The 21,321-nt window shown below is 43.5% G+C and overlaps 1 protein-coding gene across 2 annotated transcripts in view; it reads right to left on the reverse strand.

The window, feature by feature from the left end:
• GPC6 (glypican 6) overlaps nucleotides 1-21,321 on the reverse strand; it is a 3,616,389-nt gene that overhangs the window by 2,726,499 nt on the left and 868,569 nt on the right. For both annotated transcript variants that reach the window (XM_069205139.1, XM_069205140.1), the window contains exon 2: nucleotides 10,220-10,378. In XM_069205139.1, coding sequence (XP_069061240.1) covers nucleotides 10,220-10,378 — 159 coding nt within the window. The remainder of the gene's footprint in view (nucleotides 1-10,219; nucleotides 10,379-21,321) is intronic.

Below are 21,321 nucleotides of genomic sequence, written 5' to 3' on the forward strand. Positions count from 1 at the left end.
AATACATCTTTTAGTAAAGTTGATTTTATGATTGTGTGTTTGAAAATGCCACTTTTAGAAAGTGAGCATTTTCATGCTTATACCATTTCTGTGACTCTGCCTGTTTGTGGATTCCCTGTCTGGGTCAGTTTGACAGTTGGGCTAGTTGCACCTCACACTAGACAGTGACACAAAGGCAGTTGGGGTGTAGTCTCCATTTTCTGACGAGCCATCTGTGCTAGGAGGGAGAGGAGGAGTGGTCACTCACACCTGAAAGGGCTCACACAATGTAGTCTCCAACCCCCTGGTGAGTGTCTGGGGCCTGGTCTGGGCAAGGCAGGATTTCACAATCAAGAAAGACTTTGCTTTGAAGTAGGCCTACTTCAAAGGAGAAAACAGGTATAAGATGGGCACCCAAAATCACAGACTTTAGAACACTTCTGAAAACCAAGAGGAACCTCTGCCTGGAGAAGAGCTGAAGAGCTGAGGAACAAGAGCTGCCCTGCCTGTGACTGTGCTTTGAGGAGCTATCCTGCAGTTTCTGCTTCTGCCAGAGGAAGAGGGCAAAGACTGGAATTTGTGTGCCTTCCATCTTGTGAAGAACTCTCCAAGGGCTTGATTTAGAGCTTGCCTCCTGTTGTTTGAAGTCTCAGGGACAGCAAAGACTTCTCTCTGCCAGCACCTGGAGTCTCTGGAGAGACTCCTACTCTGACCTGTGGTGCCCATCCAGTTCCTGGGACCCTGAAAGGAGAAGCTTGCAGCCTAAGAGGAAGAAATCCATGCACCGACCGCCGACATCAACGCGACTCCGATCTGCGGCTGAAAAATCAACGCGCTGCCGGCTTTGCAGAATAAAATCAGAGCTCGCCTGCAACGCGACCCAAGGATTGATGCCCGGAGCTTGAGAAACGACGCACAGCATCGTTGACCGAGGCTGGTGAGATTGTAACCTGAGCTGCGTGATTTTTTGATCATCGTGCAGCTGGATCTCTAATGCGAACACCGCTGGGCATGTAAAAACAAAGCATGGCCTGCCCGGACCCGAGAGTGCTGACCAGATCGACGCATCACTCTTCTGCGGCGAGAAGAAATGACACACGCTGACCCGACAAAAGGAGAAACAACGCTCGTGAGTGAAATCGACGCATCGCAAGCCCTTTTTGTCCACACTCGCTCGTGCTGGTTTTTTTTGACACCCCCAAGGTACATTTTCACGCTAACAGAGTTAGTGTTGGTTTAAAACTACATGAAGACTCTTTTTTTTTTTGCTTTTTAATTGATAACTTGACTTGTGTATTGTGGATATTTGTCATTTTGGTCTTGTTCTGTTTAGATAAATATTTCCTATTTTTCTAAACGTGTGTTGTGTCATTTTGTACTGTTTTCATTAAGTTACTGTGTGTGTTGGTACAAATACGTTCACCTAGCGCTCTAACGTTAATCTTACTGCTCATGCCAAGCTACCAAGGGGGTAAGCAGGGGTCAGCTGAGGGTGATTCTCTTTTTAGCCTGACTAGAGTGAGGGTCCTTGCTTGGACAGGGGGTAACCTGACTGCCAACCAAAGGCCCTATTTCTAACAATAACTATAACCCAATCAATCATCGTTGGCCTGAAAAGATGACTGGGTCTTTCTCAACAATAGCACTTGGTTACTTCTTGGCATTGTTTGCCTTAACAATATGAAAAAATCTATCTCCAGTTCTCTGAAGCTAATATTTACTTTTCTACTGGATTTTTTGTTTATTAAATGTGCCCCTCTTTTAGTAAAAAATTACAGAATTTTACTATTTGTGTTATTGACTTTGATATTGTTTGAATGCTGCTTAAATAGTTCACACACATTTCTCTGGGAAAAGTGTGTCATTTGTGCCAATCCTAACAGTGTTGAACAAGGTGTTCTCATTGAAGTCATTTTACTTAGCAAGCTATTGTGTTAATGAGGTTGTGGGATTATCCATTTCAAAGAAATAGACCAAAACTCACTGTGGTGAAGATGAATCTTGGAAAATGGGAGCTGGTGATGATTCGATGGACTAATGATCAAAGGAATGAGCTCACATACCTTCTTGTTATTTTAAGAAACGGAAAGTCAATACAGCTGATGACTTCTGTCGACAATAAATTGTCATTAAGGGGACTGAGGTGGCATAAACTGTTCCTAGGAAAATAGAACACTGTGTACATGCATCAATGAGAAAAACATGTAGAATAGTCTCCCTTTACTTTCTTATCTTTTTTTATTTTCTAGTGAGTATAGCAGTCATTACATAGTGGTTTTTGAAGGAAGTATCAACATTAAAATAACTTAATATGTGCAATAATTTTATCTCATGTGGAAACTTGAAGTCGAATAAAGCTAGTATTGGATTTGTCTCTCCAAACTTAACCTGTTGAGTGAACTAAAACCCCTGTGAAATAGAAAAAAGGGTAGCTAAACAAACTAATTGATGCTTATTTCTGAATAACCACCTCAGAGACAGGACTGTTTTAAAATGATTGTGTGTGCTATTGGGAAAAAAGGAAATAATGAAATAAAACCTATTTTTACATTTCTGATTATAACTACTAGGGAAGCATTGTTTGGAGTTCTAGGCCATTTATTGAATGAAGTTTACATGGCATCCTATTTGATAGATGCCACTCCCCTCAGTTTTATTCTATGATCTCTCTTTGTACGACAACACCAACTTTAGGAAGTAAGGCAGTTCTGTACAGTCTTATAGGTCAACTGTTATTGCTTACCTAACCATATCAGATGAAGTGTAAGCATAAGGGATGTGCAGTAGATGGTTAACAGCTATTTTCTTAAAGATTGTGCAAAAGTAGCCAGGCAGAATTAATGAGTGTCCAATCCAGTAGGGATCTTACTTCCTTTCATACATTATTTATGCTGGAGGTATAAAAAACTGACAGGGTGATGCAACACCCTTGATGAGAATAATGTCAATCAATGATCAGTGTTAGACATGATCAGACTGTAGGACAAACATCCATCAAATTATTATGCTTTTCCATATAAAGTATCTAATTGAAATAAATCAGATTTTTCTGTAATTACAAAAAATAGGCAGTTCTATTTTAGGACAATTAACACAAACAGTTTTACATCGAATTTTGTAAATGACAGCACTTTTGTTTCATAGGCAAGGTTAGCAGAACAAAAGGGACGCAAAAAGATCATCCAAAAATGTGACCTCAGTTACTCAATGAGTTAGTGAAACAATGTCACTGCAGAGATCCTTCTCTGCTCATTAATATTCATGACAAAGAACCCTTGTGGTAGGGTTGGCTTCAGCTGCTGATAGAGCAATGCTTAAAAGAAATTGGCTTGCCTGTGAAACAGCTGCTCAGCGAAGCCGCCATGCAAGGGAATTGGTGTTAATAAGATGATAATATTACAACTACAGTGGGAGTGTAATATTTTTGACTCTGCTTTGAGGAATGAAGCAGCCATTCGAGAGCAAGGACATGATTGCCTCTCTATTACAGAAGAACAACTGCAGCTGATCTTTTCATTTGTCACATCCTTGCTTTGAATATATGTATTTGAAAATTGTTGTGTGAAAATGATAACAGTAAATTAGGAGTTAAGATCAGTCCCAAGTATATAAGCATTTCAAGTAGAAGGCTTGAATCATACACATTATTTTCAAAGTGACTTTTTTTCCATAGTGAGTAGCAATGCATGCATAATGCATTTATGTCCTTTTATATTCACATATCACTTTTACCTCAATGTATTTATTCCAATGTTCCACTCACTTAGGGCAGAATGTTCAAAATTAAAAAAGAAGAAACAGGAAGACAAAAAATGTAATGTTGGTGGAGAAGATCTATATCATCCATTGATGGCCTTGAGCCACTCATTTGTCTTCAATAGAGTTCTCAAAATGTCAATGTTTTAATAAGCATGTTATCACTGACATCTTTTGGGGCCATATCCCTGCTTGACAACTTCTAGCTTTGTGATTTTTTTAATACATCTTGCTAGGTCAATTATTAAAATTTATAATTCAGACTTGTGGTTTTTAAAACTGGTTTAAAAAACAAAGTTCACCAGATTTAGATATAAAAACACTTTTTAGCCTTTTATGAAGCTAGGCATGTTGAGATGTCTGAAAGCTGTCAGTGCAGCACATTCATCAATTACGTTTCCTCAAAGGCCAGCCTTTTTGTATCATAAATCTCTATTAGTTTGTCTGTTAGACTGGTAAAATGGATGCCTCACTGTGTGTGGTGTTTTTCCATAGGGCAAGTATTTTACATATTGGAGCCCAAAGATGACAGGGGTGGTAGTTTATTTCTTTGCACTCAAGCACCAGGTTATTTGGTTTCTAGACTTTCATGAAGGTAGGCGCATTGAGATATCTGGAAAACTAACAATGCTGTGATGTCATCTATGAAATGTCCTCAAAAGTCTGCATTTTTGTACTATAGATCTCTACTAGTTGTTTGATGAGCTGGCAAAAAAGATACATCACTGTGTGTGTGTATGTGTGTGTGTGTGTTTGCATGTTGTTTTTCCATAGTGTAAGCAATTTAGACATTGGAGCCCAAAAAAGCTGGGGTGGCAGGTTATTCCTTTACATCCATGTTCCAGGTTGTCAGAAACAGCTGATGGAAAAAATATTGCCTTTTTTAAAAGAGATCTGAGTTCCTATCTTCTGAAACTCAAAATGTGTGTCATGGATTCAATGGACTACAAGCCAATTCTCATGATAGTTCCCTAAATCTGCTGTTTGGTAAAATAGATCATAGGTCAAAGGCAGTAAAGTTTGCAATCAATGAAAGGGTAGCTTGACAATCCTATCAATCAAATATTTATATTCGGTAAAAAAAATGGCAAGCCTCTAAGGTTTTTGAGAATCTATGTGTGCATCACTTAGTCTCTAGACACGGTCATCCACTGTCTCTTTGCAAGTCTTGTACTTTCAAGATTCTAGTAATATACCTGTTAGAAATGGGGTCTTTACTTGACAGTCAGGTTACCCCCTGTTCAAGCACGGACCCTCACTCTAGTCAGGGTAAAAGAGAATCACCCTCAGCTAACCCCTGCGTACCCTCTTGGTAGCTTGGCAGGGTAGTAGGCTTAAATTCAGAGTTCTAGGTCTAAAGAATTTGTACCAACACGCATAGTATCTTAATGAAAACACTACAAAATGACACAACACAGGTTTAGAAAAATATAAAATATTTATCTAAACAAAGCAAGACCAAACCGACAAAAATCCACAGTACACAAGTCAAGTTATCAATTAAAAAGCAAAAAGAGTCTTTATGTAGTTTAAAACACACACTAACACTGTTAGCGTGATAAAATACCTTGGGTGTGTCAAAAATAACCCCGCATGGGTGAGTGTGAATCAAAAAGGGCTTGAGATGCGTCGATTTCACTCACTCACAAGACCTTGCATCGTTTCTCCTTTTGTCGGTTCGGGCGGGAGAGTGATGCGTCTATCCGGTAGCACTCTCAGGCCTTGTGTTGTTTTTACACGCCAAGCAGTGTTTGCATTGGAAATCCAGCTGCACAATTATCCGAAAACCACACTGTGAAGGTTGTGATCTCCCAGCCTCCGTCAGCGATGCTGCGCATCGTTTCTTCAGCTCTGTGCATCGATTCTTCGGTCGCGTTGCAGGAGAGCATCAATTTTCAGTCATGAAGCCAGCCGTACGTTGATTTTTCAGCCGCAGATCAGAGTTGCGTCGATCTTTTCCCCCACAGCGTTCTGTGCATGGATTTCTTCCTCTTAGGCTTCCAGCTTCTCCCTTCAGGGTCCCAGGAACTGGATGGGCACCACAGGGCAGAGGAGGAGTCTCTCCAGGTGCTGGCAGAGAGAAGTCTTTGCTGTCCCTGAGACTTCAAACAACAGGAGACAAGCTCTAAATCATGCCCTTAGAGATCTTCACAGGATAGAAGACACACAAACCTGGCTTTGCCCTCTTACTCTGCAGAAGTAGCAACTGCAGGATATCTCCACAAAGCACAGTCACAGGCATGGCAGCTCTTCTTCCTCAGCTCTTCTCCAAGCAGATGTTCCTCTTGGTTTCCAGAAGTGTTCTAAAGTCTGTGGTTTTGGCTGCCATTCTTATACCTAATTTCTCCTTTGAAGTAGGCCTACTTCAAAGTAAAGTCTCTCTTGTTTGTAAGATCCTGCCTTACCCAGGCCAGGCCCAGTCATACACCAGTGGGTTGGAGACTGCATTGTGTGAGGACAGGCACAACCATTTGAGGTATAAGTGACCACTCCTCCCGTCCCTCCTAGCACAGATGGCTCATCAGGATATGCTGCTTCTGCCCGTGAAAGGGGAAAAAGAATGGACTTTGTGGTTTATTCCTGCTTGAGAAGAATCTACAAGGGCTTGAACTGAGCGTGCCCCTTGTTATGAAGTTTCAGGGCCATCAAAGACTTCCTCTACCAGCACTTGGACTCTCTGCTGAGTCTCCTGCCCTGACAAGTGGTGCCCTATCCAGGCCCGGAGCCCTTGAAAAGAGAAGCTGGTGAAAATCCAAGAAAACTGACTTCAGACGACTCCGGACCGACACCACTGCCGAATCCCGGGACGCCGCCTGTAACCAACTCCTTGGTCCTCACTGGAGTGCAATGATACTCTCAAGCCCGACATCGCTGCAGCCCCACCAAAGTCCGCAACTCCGTTGAATTAACCACACCACGTTGTGACCGACCCCGCCCAAAGTGCGGGGATTCATCGCTTCGCACCAACGCCGCCACATCTCCACTACTCTGCAGCAAGGACCTGACGCCTCTGCTCCTTCGCCCGCAGCACCAGAACCGACACAGCCTTGTATTCAGCAACACCACAATCCCTGACTTTGCGGACTGGCTCGTTCTCACAGTTTACTAAGGTACTGTTCCTGGGGGTCTGCGTGACTCAGTGCCCAGCATCGTTGGCATCAGATTGTTGGGAGCGACTCTGTCACGGTGCTGTGTTAACACCGCACCGAAGCATTTTGTGTTTCTAAACGCTATTTTTAGTTTAATCTTTAAAAATTCATAACTTGACTTGTGTACGTTGGATTTTTGGTCTTATTTTGTTTAGATAGATATTGGCTATTTTTCTAAAGCTGTATTGAGTTATTTTGTGGTGTTTGTAGTGTATTACTGTGTGTTTGGTACAAATACTTTACACATTGCTTCTGAAGTTAAGCCTGCCTGCTCGTGCCAAGCTACCAAGGGGGTGAGCGGGGGTGAACTGTGGTTGATTCTCCTTTACCCTGACTAGAGTGAGGATATATGCTTGGACAGGGGGTAACCTGACTGCCAACCAAATACCTCATTTCTAACACATTATCTATTTTGCCTTCATCACATTAGTACTGAGAATGGATGAACCTCATTCACATCAGACAACATGAATGACATTCAATACTGTGTCATACTGCAGTATATGGCTCACCATCATATTATTCCCAAATAATTTGTCAATGTGTCGACAGACATTAAGCTTTGATTATCAGACCCACTCTAATAGAACTGAAGTACCACACTCATTATTATGAAGATAGAAGCTATCATTTTGTGGGCCACCCGCGAAAAGGGGGCTAGCATGCAGACATAGGTACTACTACATTGATTTGGGGAAGATTTAGAAGCTGTCCTTCAACGAGGCAGAGTAACCAAAGTTGGTGTGCTACAATCTGCACAGGGGAAAGAGCAGTGCAGAGCCATATTTATTAAGTATGGTCCACTTCTGCTTTCTTCCCCTGCACTGGTCCTCACCATGGCTGCCAATTTCAAAGCCCACATGTGCCGTGTAGCACCGTTTTAGTACTGGAAGAGTATTCTTGCAGTACAAAATTCTAGGCCTATATAACATTTAACTCATTTCAAACATTGAATGTATGCTGTACAATGCAGAACACGTGCCATGTGTGAAATGTTAGAATAAATGAATACATTTCTCCAAGTTGGCACCTGTCTTAAGGAGGTGTTATTTTTTAATGCAAAGCCATGTCTAACAATATTTGTAAATGTAGCTTTGCATCAAAAAAACATTGAGGGTCTTGTTAGAACATACAATACCACCCATGAAAATCCCCCTTGATGCACATTAGTGCAAAACACTATTCGTGCTATTTTATGAGCAACTTTAGGGGCCAAAAAAAGTTTTAAACTGGAAAGTGTATACTTTATCAAGACTTTAGATCGCTTTGTGTCAGTTTGTGTTACTTTGTGCAACTTTAAAGTGATGCAAAGGCTTGATAAATCTGCAACCTTATTTCATAATTACAGGACTTTTTCTCAGAGTAAATTACTCTCTAGCCAACGGAGTGACCTGTGGTAATATTTCTTCTGGTAATGCTGCACATAGTACTAGAGAGAATCTCAATATATTTATTTGGGTGGAAACTCGTTTCATCTGTTTTATTTTAATCTCCATTAAGAGAGCACTCGATAGCGTGGGTAAAATATATACACTGGCTCATAGTCCAAAACCACCACTGTGCCTTTTATAAAATTGATCCCATTTTCCTGAACAGCAAATTCCATAAAGTAACATCCAAAACAAAAAGGAGCATTTGCCTGAGGACAGTGGTTGGCACATCTGAGACGCAGATATAATTCACAGCCTGTTGTTCTATGCCATTAATCCATCCAATTGTAATCTATTGCTGTACCTTAAGTATCCCCACTTAAAAAGTTAGTTATCGTAAATATAGTACTCATAAATTCCTTCATGATGAGCAAACAATGGAAAACTTACACAAAAGTATAAGTTCACCTTTGTGAATTAGAGCCAGAGTTTAGTACATAAATATACCCATGCTGTGCATTTTAAAATACACTTCCTAATCAAACCTTTTGCAATTTCGTTTAAAAAACAGCATGCCTTCTCGTTGTGTGAAAAATGTCAAAGTAACAATGAACCCACTATGCGGATGTACCGTGAAAACAAACATTGTGTGGTAAAAGGCCATTGATTGAAACACAGACTGCAGCTTGATGAATTCCACTGTTCGATTTTAAATGGTAAGGGCACCGTTTTTTGACATTTGTTTAACTTTTTGTAATTAATCTGTGCAGTTCAAACAATGCAAACCAGGGAATACATTTAATGAAAAGATTTAAATGTGGCACCGATGATAAAAGGAAAATAATATTGAATAATGCAATGTTACACTATTTTTGTAATATTGCTTGGTAAGACATGCATGTCACTCTTGTACTGAAACATCAAACTAGTCTAGACCTTATGCAAATGTTTAGGAAAAGAGACTTATGACGACCCACAAGAACACTTTTACACATTTGATCAGGAACACTTTTTAAAACTGTATATCCAATTGCCCAATTTCTAGCAAATTCTACTTAGGCCTTCAGTATGAGTCAGATGGGAAAAGATTACCTCATAGAACTTCCCTCCATCTGATTTCAAATGTGTCAGCTTTTCTGTACCCTGTTCTTCCGCATGGTATAATAATATCAGATTTTGACTGCAGCAGCAGTCAAGCCTTGTCCCCCTTCCCTATTTCCCACCCCCTCACCCTACACCACCACTGAGCAGGTGGTACATGTCTGCTTTAGATCCCACAGGGCTGGTACTTCCAAGTGGCTTAACAATTGGAAAAACAGTCTCACACAGTCATTTCCCATTCCATAGAGTTTAACCTGTAATTGCACAGTACCGAGGCACATGTTCACATGGCAGCTGTAAAACTGCTTGTAACTTTACCGTGCCCGCTCTTCATCGCAACTCAGAACGAAGGCCTAAATCTACAGCCACACAGTGACCATACACTTTCTAACAAAGCACTTAAAGGGCTTGAATGAATACAGTGCTAGACAAACTGAGCTATCCTACAAATTGCAGTTTCTTACTAAACATTGGGTATCACACTGAAATTATCTAACGACTGAAACATTACACATTTCAACGATTAAGAAATGACAATGAACTTATCTACACCAAATTCTACTAAGGTTAAGTGAATGGGCTACATTTAAAATAATAGGCCCTACAGAAAAAAACTGCTGGGCTGTTCAAGTAGTTTTTTCACATACCGTCAAACTTCTTGTGTCTGGATACAAAAGTGGTGCGCACAAAATAACAAATATTAGGCCCTACAGAAAAAAAAACTGCTGGGCTGTTCAAGTAGTTTTTTCACATACCGTCAAACTTCTTGTGCCTGGATACAAAAGTGGTGCGCACAAAATAACAAATATTAGGCCCTACAGAAAAAAAAAACTGCTGTGCTGTTAAAGTAGTTTTTTTACATACCGTCAAACTTCTTGTGCCTGGATACAAAAGTAGTGCGCACAAAATGACTGGTTTCTTCAACCATTTTTTCAAACTCGAACTTGCTCTGCTGGCTCAGCTTGTCCTCCATTTCCGTGGTGCAGCAGGTGTATTCCTGGGGACAGATACGTAAATGTTCTCCTGCAACCAGAAATAAAGACATCACATTACTATGGTTTAGAACCCCTCTATTTCCTTATTTACAAAGTCTCTAGTAACAAAACCATCTTAAAATAATATATTGCTCACTACATTGAGGTTTATAGACACTTAGGTGCCAAAAAATGTCTTCAGTCATCCTTCTGAGATCTTTATTTAAAAAATATGGGACTGTACAGTGCTTAATTTGTTAATAAACAGGTGCGAGTGTTCAAAGCCCTCCTCTTAAACACGCGGCTGCCTCAATTAAATGTGGAACACGGAATACTGAGGCAGCGTAATCCTGAAGCCATCTCGGGCCTTTTCCATCCATTTTAAGGTACTCTCTACCCCCTCAGCTCACTCTTGCTTTCTCCCATTGTGACTCTTTCATTTTTCTCTTCCTCCGTTTTTCCCATATGTGTCTTTTGCTCGCAGTGAGTGCTTGAGGCAGAAAGATAAGCGCCGGCCCGCAAAAATAAGTGGCGGTGCTCAGCACCGGAAACAACAAGCACAAATTAAGCACTCGGACTGTAAATATTTAAACACATACAGGTCTATTCACTAAGGCATTTGTAGTGTGTAGGCTAGCACTCCTATAGTACTGTGTTATGTACTCATACATGCTTTAGAGAAATGGGCCAAATATCTAAAATGGAAAAGAAAGTAGAATATTCATCCTCAATTACTAGACATTGATAGGACTGTGCCCTCTTTCCACTTGTACTAATAGCCTGTTAGATGTTTGGATGTCAATTCACACAGACATGTAAAAGTATGTAGAAGAGCACTCCTGTAATAGTACTTGCTGTCATCATAACTGGTTTTGTGAATTGGCCCAAGAAAGGATCATACCAAAGAACAATGTAAATTTTTAGTGAATGTCATATTTTTCATAGCAGGATTTTGTCTAGTGATAAACAACAGAGAGAGATTGAGGAAGTGGGCACAAAAAATGGAAGGAAAACCCGTAGGTTTCGGGTCAACCACAAACCATTTCCGTGAAATTTCCCAAGCTAGAAACAAAATCAACTACTCCACATGCCTACAAATTATATATTACCAACTTTCTATTAAATGTATTGGACTCGCCCCATATAATAAACATCAGCTTCTTTAGGGTTATGATGATCACTTTATTTTGCTCTCTTTGAAGGAGAAGAGCTTAACAAAAGCATGGCTGATCAGTCCTACACCAGACTGAATTAACAAAAAAATAAATCCATGTTCACTACAGCCAGTCAAATGGCATTTCAAAAACAACCACAATAGCTTTGCTATCCTTCATGGGACAAAATTCAATTTAGTAGACAATCATAATTTCCAAGATTCTACCCAAGTAAAAACCTGCAACATGAAGATAATAGTAAAAGGGGCACAACAGATGTGTGTACTGATTATCGCGCCCACCCCTCCACAGGTACTTTTGTATTGCAGAAGGAGAGAGCTGGTCCTTTAGCACAGCTTCTGTAATATGGATAGGTCTGGTGCACGTAGAGCATTGGCACTATCACAAGGGGCATTCCATCATTTGCATGAGGGACGTGGCCTCCACAAATGAGGAAAACATGTTGTCTCATATCCTGCACCATATTATGGACATGGACACAGAGGCAACGAGGCCATCACAAGGTCCACTGACTGTGAGTCACAAAGTGGTGGTGCACTGTTAGTGAACCCCACAAGGGTCCATCTCTGGAGGAGCTCCAATGGGTCTCACTGACCCCCTAGACATACCCCTGCAGATGGGTGCAGTAATTTATTGCACCCACCTGCAGGAGGATCGCTGTCCTTCCTTTGAAACGCAGATGGGTGACACTTTCACAGGGAAAGACGGTGTGGCTGCTTCAAGGGGTTGCTCCATCTGTCACTAAAGGGCTGCGTTAGTTCACTCCTGATCTGGAAGCGATACATTGATCGATAGAGGGAACTCTCCCAGGTTGCACATGCTGCACTTGTTTAAAGGTGCTGTGTGGCCCAAACAGTGAAAGTGTGCCCAATACATAATGCAGTCTCTTGAGGTTATTTGCTAAGGAATGTAAAGGGGCTCATAATGCACTCCACCGTTTTCAAATGCACCCACAGGTTTTGATAATGGCAAATACATCAATGCAATGATTGTCATCACTTTTTGTTATACGAGTTCCTGCATAAAACCTTAGCAATTAATCTGATTATTTCGTTATTACATATAAAATGGTGGAGATTAGTTTGTATTATTAAGGCCTGTCCTTGAGATACGTATGAAAGTGTGAATTATCCACTTGGACGGTAATTACACCATAAATGAGCCACATGGAATCTTCCCTATGCTCATGAGTGGTCAGTATACCAAACCTTCCCAGAGGCACCGAGCTGAATGAAACAATTTGCCATGGTGCCTGGGAATTGTGCACTGGCTGGCTGTGAAATCTATATTTGCATGGACTAACCACTGTAAGAAATACATTTTCACTAACTGTGCAAATATCATGTCTGCATCAACTCTCTGGTGCAAAACCTTTTTGTGAAAACGCTGCTAAGACTAGTGCAACGAATGTGACACACTTTTCAGTTGCTTAAATATGTATAAGTTTTATTTTTTCACATCATGTATCTAGCTTGGTAATTGGTAGTCCTCAGATGAAGACAGTTAAGATGTATTTTTATTTTGAAACATCTATGGCTCATTGGTTGAATGTTGTACAGGTACCAAAATGAAGCATTTTGCCCAAAATATAATTTCCTAGAACCTCTGAGAATATCATTTCCATTATCTACAAGACCTGACGCACCCTAAAGAAACATTAATGTGTAAATGCTTGAATTGTGCATGCAAAGGTATCTACATTCACCAACATTAAGTTTTGTATCTTGTTACAGTCTTGCTAAAGCAAGTTCAGTGCAAATTCTTTCAGGGAAATATAGAGCTGCATCACATACTGATATTAGCGCAAATCAGAAAAAAATACATTTTGTGTATTCATTTATATGCGTGCTTAAATTGCCTTGAGCTCAATCATTTTACACTTAAACATATTTTGCGCTCAGGGGACAGACAGCAGACTAGTTAGTTTCACATTCCAGTCCATCCCTCTCCTGGGGAAGCCACCATGCATAATGTCGACAGAAAATTCCCACTAGTTTGTGAATCTCATTCTCCACTGCTCATGAAATGTTTGGAGTTTGAAGTACAGATTTAAATTACCATCCCTGACCTAGAGGTGGAGCATGGAGGAAAAATAAAGCTAAGCTGTGACATGTGAGGGGAGTTTAAGGTTCTTCGATACATGTGTGCTCCCATGGATGAGGCGGCTGTCTGTGAAGAATCCACCTAATATCAAATATTAGGTGGGCATAGTGAGGAGGTACATACCTGATCACTATGCCCACGTGACTCACTGAAGCCAAAGCAGAAAGAACAATATGCAAGCCTCTGCCTCTCTGTTATGCACGGAGGGCTGGTCTGTCACTGGAAGTGCAGCATCTGCAATTTCTGCCTGGCACTCCTGCAATTTCTGCCCATCACTCCTGCAATTTCTCCCCACCACGTCTACCCAATCGAAAATGCAGATCTGCCGACTTTGAAATTGCATCTACATATTTTCGAGGGGCTCCCAAATTTTAGGATGCAGTTTTGTAAATCATGTCTAATCCACTGAACGATCTCCTTTCTCTTTGCTATCCTCACTTAATTGTTAAAATGTAATTCTCTATCTTTCATTAAACTGAGAAGGCCCACCAGCCTAAGATGTCTCCTGTTTCCCTGTTGCTATTTCCCTCTATGTCATCCTTCTTTTTTTCCTTCCTCCTAAAAACCAGCTTTCTCAGCTTTCTTTTCTGATAGTCTTAGTGCACATCACTACTTCTTCCCTTGATTCTAACTTGCCTTTCCTTCATTCCTTACTTACTGTCAATTTTCAAATTACATCTCTCTCCAAGTAAGTACACTGATATAAGATAATGCCAAAGCCGGCAAGCCACAGATTGCTATAACAACATATCTTGTCGGAGTCAGAAATGATTCTTCTGAAAGTAAGAAGGCAATGAAGGGTTTAATTAATGCTTATGTTATGTGGGAAGGAAATGTGAAAGGTAATGGAAGTCTTTTATTCAATTCCGCAGATTTATCTTCTGATGCAGAATGTCTGTTGTTTTGACAATATTGCTTCCACCAGAATAATTGCAAGTATAAGGCCATTTTTTATCTCATAAAATTGAAAGACTGTGTTGCCGATTAAATGTGAATGTCCAATTTAAGTCGCTCTCTTCTTGTCAGGAACATTCTCTATGTGTGTGAAAGGATTTGAGAAAATGTATGCCCCCCCTTCCTACAACCAAAATGAGAGGCCCATCTATGAATGACCTGATGTACAAAAATTGCTTCCAGCATTTTTGTGATCAGTGTGGAATTTTGTAAACCAACCAAGGAACTAATAGGTTAGATCACAAGATTCCCTTTCGGAGTGGGTTACAAGTCAACCTTCCTCATGAATATTAATGAGGTAAGTTGCACATTGTGACTTAGCGACAGTAGTAATGCAACACAGGGACTGGCCCAATATGCTGGCCAGGGACCTTGGACAACTACATTATTTTAAATAGAAAAAAGGGTCACAGGTGACTTATTTTAAAATCGCACTCAAGATTATGCAGATGCATAATCCATTCAGAAACGAAAATCAGTCATTAAAACATTTTACACCAACCAAACATTTGAGATATTTAATACATTTAATCTACAAGCATGCAATGCTGTTGCGTATTTAAGTGCTCTAAACAGTGATCACATGGTGTGACAAAGGTAAAACAACTGAGGTGTGTATATTTAAAAAGACAAATAAGACAAATGAGTCGACCCAGGATATTGTTTGACATGGAGGGACAGCAATCTATATGTTTTTCTAAATTCTACGGCATATTGGCTTTGTAGTTAGTTGCAGGTCGTTATCAGGACAGGGGCACAGCAACGACTCCTACAGTAAGGGGAGATCTTGCATCATTCCAATTAACCCATACAAGATTTTATAAACTGAATGTTTTAAAAATAATCAAGAATTATTTTATGTGAATCATGAAAAGGAAACAATTTCCGTATTTTGATTCCCCAATGGAAAAGATACAAAACACTAACTGAGATATCAAACAATGTGTGTTTTTTAGAAGAAACACCAGTAGCCTTGGCAATTTTGAACATTCCCACTCTACCATGTGACAATTCCCTTAAACATAATATGCCCCCGATTATCATAGCAAAAACTACGGAGATGGGAAGAAGTAAATTTAAGCAGAATAGGATACTGATTTATCAGTAACAAAATAATGCCCTGGGCAGCTGTAAAGAATAAACTTCATCTGAAATGGAAGGGGAACAAATATGCTTACAAATAAATGTTTAGTGCATTGAGTAAGCTTCCGTTCTAACTAATAGAAAACTCTAGAGAAATTATTATAGATTTTATTGATGGCTACCCGTTTTTTCAGAGGGATTGGTTGAACATTGGGTACAATATTTGCAGAAGCACCAGAGAATTTGGGGCCAGATGTAGGTAGCGTTTTGCATGGCGCAAACTGCAAAAATCGAAGTTTGCGCCATGCAAAACGCGCATCGCGATGCACATTCCCATTTTGCGAGTCGGTACCGACTCGCAAAATGGGAATGCGACTCGCAAATAGGAAGGGGTGTTTCCTTCCTATTAGCGACTCGCACTGCGATGCAGAATTGCTTTGTGACCACGAACGCGGTCGCAAAGCAATTCGCAGTTACCACCAGTGTCACACTGGTGGGAACCCATTCACAAAAGGGAAGGGGTCCCCATGGGACCCCTTCCCCTTTGTGAATGTTGCCATAAATGTTTTTTCAGAGCAGGCAGTGGTATAATGGACCACTGCCTACTCTGAAAAACCGAAACCAAATGGTTTCATAATTTTTTTGTATTGCAACTCGTTTTCCTTTAAGGAAAACGGGCTGCAATACAAAAACAAAAAAAAAACTCACAGACATGGAGGTCTGCTGTCTCCAGCAGGCCACCATCCCTGTGAGGACAGGGAATCTCAATGGGGTCGCAAAATGCGACCCACCTCGTTAATATTAAGGAGGTGGGTCTTTGCGACCCCATCGAGATTCGCGGACGGTGTCTTAGACACCGTTCTGCATCCGATTTTGCGATTCTGAAATTGCGAGTTTGCTACATCTGGCCCTAAATATGTTGTTTGAGCCACTACAAACTAAGACTAAATGGCAAAAAAATGGGCATAACCGCAACTGTAAAGTTTGAGAGGAGGTATCAATGTATCCTATTGTTAGAAATGGGGTATTTGGTTGGCAGTTAGGTTGCCCTCTGTCCAAGCAAGAACCCTCACTCTAGTCAGGGTAAGTCACACACAATCCAAAATCAGCCTGTGCTCACCCTCCGGTAGCTTGGCACGAGCAGTCAGGCTTAACTTAGAAGGCAATGTGTAAAGCATTTGTGCAATAAATCATACAACACCATAGCATAACACCACAAAAATACACCACACAGTATTTAGAAAAATATATAATATTTATCTGGGTATCTTCAGGTCAAAACGATCAAAGTTGCAATATGAATTTGTAAAGATATCACTGAAAAGTGATATAAAGTGTCTTAAGTCTTTAGAAAGTAAATAGAGTCTCTTTCAAACACAAAGTACCTGGTTTCTGGTGGAAAATCTCCTCAGAGGGCCACAAAGGAAGAGGTGCGTGGAAAAAGGGTGTGTGCGTCGATTTCTTCCCAAGCACACACGGACTTGCGTCGTTATTTTCCACGCGGGGAAGTCGGGCGTCGTTTTCCAGCGCGCGGACAGTCTCTTTCTGTGGGTCGCTGGGATTACCAGATGTCCCGGGTTTGTGCGTGGATTTTCCTGCTTGTTTTCCGGCTGCGCGTCGTTCTGCGGGGCTGCGCGTCGAAGTTTCGATCTCACGGCAGGCGTCGCATCGATTTCTCCTGCGGAGTCGGGCGGCGTTGTCCTTGCGAGCCCGTGCGTCAAAGTTTTGATCTCACGGCAGGCGTCGCGTCGATTTCTCCTGCGGAGTCGGGCGGCGTTGTCCTTGCGAGGCCGTGCGTCAAAGTTTTGATCTCACGGCAGGCGTCGCGTCGATTTCTCCTGCGGAGTCGGGCGGCGTTGTCCTTGCGAGGCCGTGCGTCAAAGTTTTGATCTCACGGCAGGCGTCGCGTCGATTTCTCCCGGGAAGTCGGGCGGCGTTGTCCTTGCGAGGCCGTGTGTCAAAGTTTCGGTCGTCCCGAAGGCGTCGCGTTGATCAGCGTCGGTGTGCAGCGTTTTTCTTGCCGCGGAACAAGCTGTGCGTCGAAAAGTTCGGCGCGCGGAGCGTCCAAGAGGAAGAGTGAAGTCTTTTTGGTCCTGAGACTTCAGGGAACAGGAGGCAAGCTCTATCCAAGCCCTTGGAGAGCACTTTTACAGCCAGGCAAGAGTTCAGCAAGGCAGCAGGCCAACAGCAAGGCAGCAGTCCTTTGTAGAAAAGCAGACAGGTGAGTCCTTTGAGCAGCCAGGCAGTTCTTCTTGGCAGGATGTAGTTTCTGGTTCAGGTTTCTTCTCCAGCAAGTGTCTCATGAGGTAGGGCAGAGGCCCTGTTTTATACTAAGTTGTGCCTTTGAAGTGGGGGTGACTTCAAAGAGTCTCTAAGAAATGCACCAAGTTCCCTTTCAGCTCAATCCTGTCTGCCAGAGTCCCAGTAGGGGGTGTGGCAGTCCTTTGTGTGAGGGCAGGCCCTCCACCCTCCCAGCCCAGGAAGACCCATTCAAAATGCAGATGTATGCAAGTGAGGCTGAGTACCCTGTGTTTGGGGTGTGTCTGAGTGAATGCACAAGGAGCTGTCAACTAAACCTAGCCAGACGTGGATTGAAGGGCACAACAAGATTTTAGTGCAAAGAAATGCTCACTTTCTAAAAGTGGCATTTCTAGAATAGTAATATTAAATCCGACTTCACCAGTCAGCAGGATTTTGTATTACCATTCTGGCCATACTAAATATGACCTTCCTGCTCCTTTCAGATCAGCAGCTGCCACTTCAACAGTGTATGAGGGCAGCCCCAATGTTAGCCTATGAAAGGAGCAGGCCTCACAGTAGTGTAAAAACGAATTTAGGAGTTTCACACTACCAGGACATATAACTACACAGGTACATGTCCTGCCTTTTACCTACACAGCACCCTGCTCTAGGGGTTACCTAGGGCACACATTAGGGATGACTTATATGTAGTAAAAGGGGAGTTCTAGGCTTGGCAAGTACTTTTAAATGCCAAGTCGAAGTGGCAGTGAAACTGCACACACAGGCCTTGCAATGGCAGGCCTGAGACAGGGTTAAGGGGCTACTGAGGTGGGTGGCACAACCAGTGCTGCAGGCCCACTAGTAGCATTTAATCTACCTGCCCTAGGCACATGTAGTGCACTCTACCAGGGACTTACAAGTAAATTAAATAGTCAATCATGGATAAACCAATCAGTAGTACAATTTACCCAGAGAGCATATGCACTTTAGCACTGGTTAGCAGTGGTAAAGTGCCCAGAGGTCAAAAGCCAACAACAACAGGTCAGAAAAAAATAGGAGGAAGGAGGCAAAAAGTTTGGGGATGTCCCTATCAAAAAGCCAGGTCCAACATGACCCCCTACCAGCCTAAAGCCAGGGGAGAACAATCACGATCCTGATGTACGTCCCTGTTTGAGGCGACAGAACAAGGACCCAGGCCCACAACAGCAGGGGCATGCTCCAGTTCTTCGCCTTCCTGACTCCAATTGGATCACTCTGTCCATACTCTCAGGGCCCACTAAGCCAACCCATGGGGAACCTTTCTCCTTACCTGCGGATCCCATCTGTGCAGCACCTAACCTTACTTTGCTCACAGATGTATCCCAGGAGCAGGATAGTACCACCATGACCAACACAGTGGTGTTGACCACTCTACCCCTGGGGTGTGACACTTGTCCCCTCCCCAGGGATAACTCTGTCCACCCGGACAGCAAGCCACAGTGATTACTGACAGCTGCCAGGGATGAGAGCCAGGCCCCAGGCCTCTCAAAGCTCTCCAACCACTGTGGCTGTGGAGAGTGGGGGGCGGTAGCCCCAGGTGCTGGGCACCCTTTAACCACTCTCCCTTCCACCAGGTCAGGGATGACAGCCTGAACCTGGTCCTCCCCTCTGGGGCTTTGTACCCTCCCTCCTGGAGCGGTACCCCCAGAGTCCAACATGGTCAGGGTGCTTACAGAAGTCACCCTGTACCATTCCTCCACCAGTGCAGGGCTGTTAACCTGCAACTGGCCCTCCAACCTGGGGCCTGTACCTTCAGGTTGGACTAGGGCCCGGGGTGAGGCTTCCCTCCCCCTGCCCTCCCTTCTGGGGTCCAGCACCCTCCAACTAGGAGTGGCCTCCTCAGAAGACAACATGGTAGGGGCACTGTTATCAGTAGCCCCTCCCTCCGGATCCGGGGGGACACCCTGAACCTGGTCTTCCAGCCCAGGGTCTGTACCCTCAGACTGGATCACTGCCTGGCAAACCAGGACTTCCTGGGAGGCACACCTACCCCCCACCAGGTCAGAGTTTAACCTCTGCACCTGCCCATTCAACTCAGAGTCACCACCCTGAAGTTGAACAATTGCCTAGCACGCCAGGACTTCCTGGAGGGCACACTGACCCTCCACCAGGTCAGAGTTTAACCTCTGCACCTGACCATTCAACTCAGAGTCACCACCCTGAAGTTGAACAATTGCCTGGCACGCCAGGACTTCCTGGAGGGCACACTGACCCTCCACCAGGTCAGAGTTTAACCTCTGAACTTGGCCATTCAACTCAGAGTCACCACCCTGAAGTTGAACCATTGCCTGGCACGCCAGGACTTCCTGGAGGGCACACTGACCCTCCACCAGGTCAGAGTTTAACCTCTGAACTGGGCCATTCAACTCAGAGTCACCACCCTGAAGTTGAACAATTGCCTGGCGCACCAGGATTTTCTGGGAGGCACACCTACCTCCCACCAGGTCAGAGTTTAACCTCTGAGCCTGGTTCCCCAACCCAGGGTCACCACCCTGAGGTTGGGCAATTGCCTGGCACGCCAGGACTTTCTGGGGGGCACACCTACCCCCCACCAGGTCAGAGTTTAACCTCTGAACCTGGTCATCCAACCCAGAGTCAACACCCTGAGGTTGGACAATTGCCTGGCACAGCAGGGCTTCTTGGGAGGCACACCTACCTCCCACCAGGTCAGAGTTTAACCTCTGAACCTGGGTATCCAACCCAGAGTCACCACCCTAAGGTTGAACAATTGCCTGGCACGCCAGGACTTTCTGGGGGGCACACCTACCCCCCACCAAGTAAGAGTTTAACCTCTGAACCCGGTTATCCAACCCAGAGTCAGCACTCTGAGGTTGGACCACTGCCTGGTACACCAGGACTTTCTGGGGGGCACGCCTACCCCCCAACAGGTCAGAGCTTATCCCCTGAACCTGGTTAGCCAACCCAGAGTCACCACCCTGAGGTTGAACCATTGCCTGGCAGGCCAGGACTTCCAGGGAGGCACACCTACCTCCCACCAGGTCAGAGTTTAACCTCTGAGCCTGGTTCCCCAACCCAGGGTCACCACCCTGAGGTTGGGCAATTGCCTGGCACGCCAGGACTTTCTGGGGGGCACACCTACCCCCCACCGGGTCAGAGTTTAACCTCTGAACCTGGTCATCCAACCCAGAGTCAACACCCTGAGGTTGGACAATTGCCTGGCACAGCAGGACTTCTTGGGAGGCACATCTACCTCCCACCAGGTCAGAGTTTAACCTCTGAACCTGGGTATCCAATCCAGAGTCACCACCCTGAGGTTGAATCTTTGCCTGGCATGCCAGGACTTCCTGGGGGGCACTCTCACCCCCCACAAGGGACACACCGTCCCCAAGGGCCACACAAGAGTCTGGTTGGCGCAGGTCTCCCGACCTCTGCCCAT

Source organism: Pleurodeles waltl, chromosome 8 (assembly GCF_031143425.1).
Source record: "Pleurodeles waltl isolate 20211129_DDA chromosome 8, aPleWal1.hap1.20221129, whole genome shotgun sequence".
In the NCBI taxonomy this organism is placed as follows: domain Eukaryota; kingdom Metazoa; phylum Chordata; class Amphibia; order Caudata; family Salamandridae; genus Pleurodeles; species Pleurodeles waltl.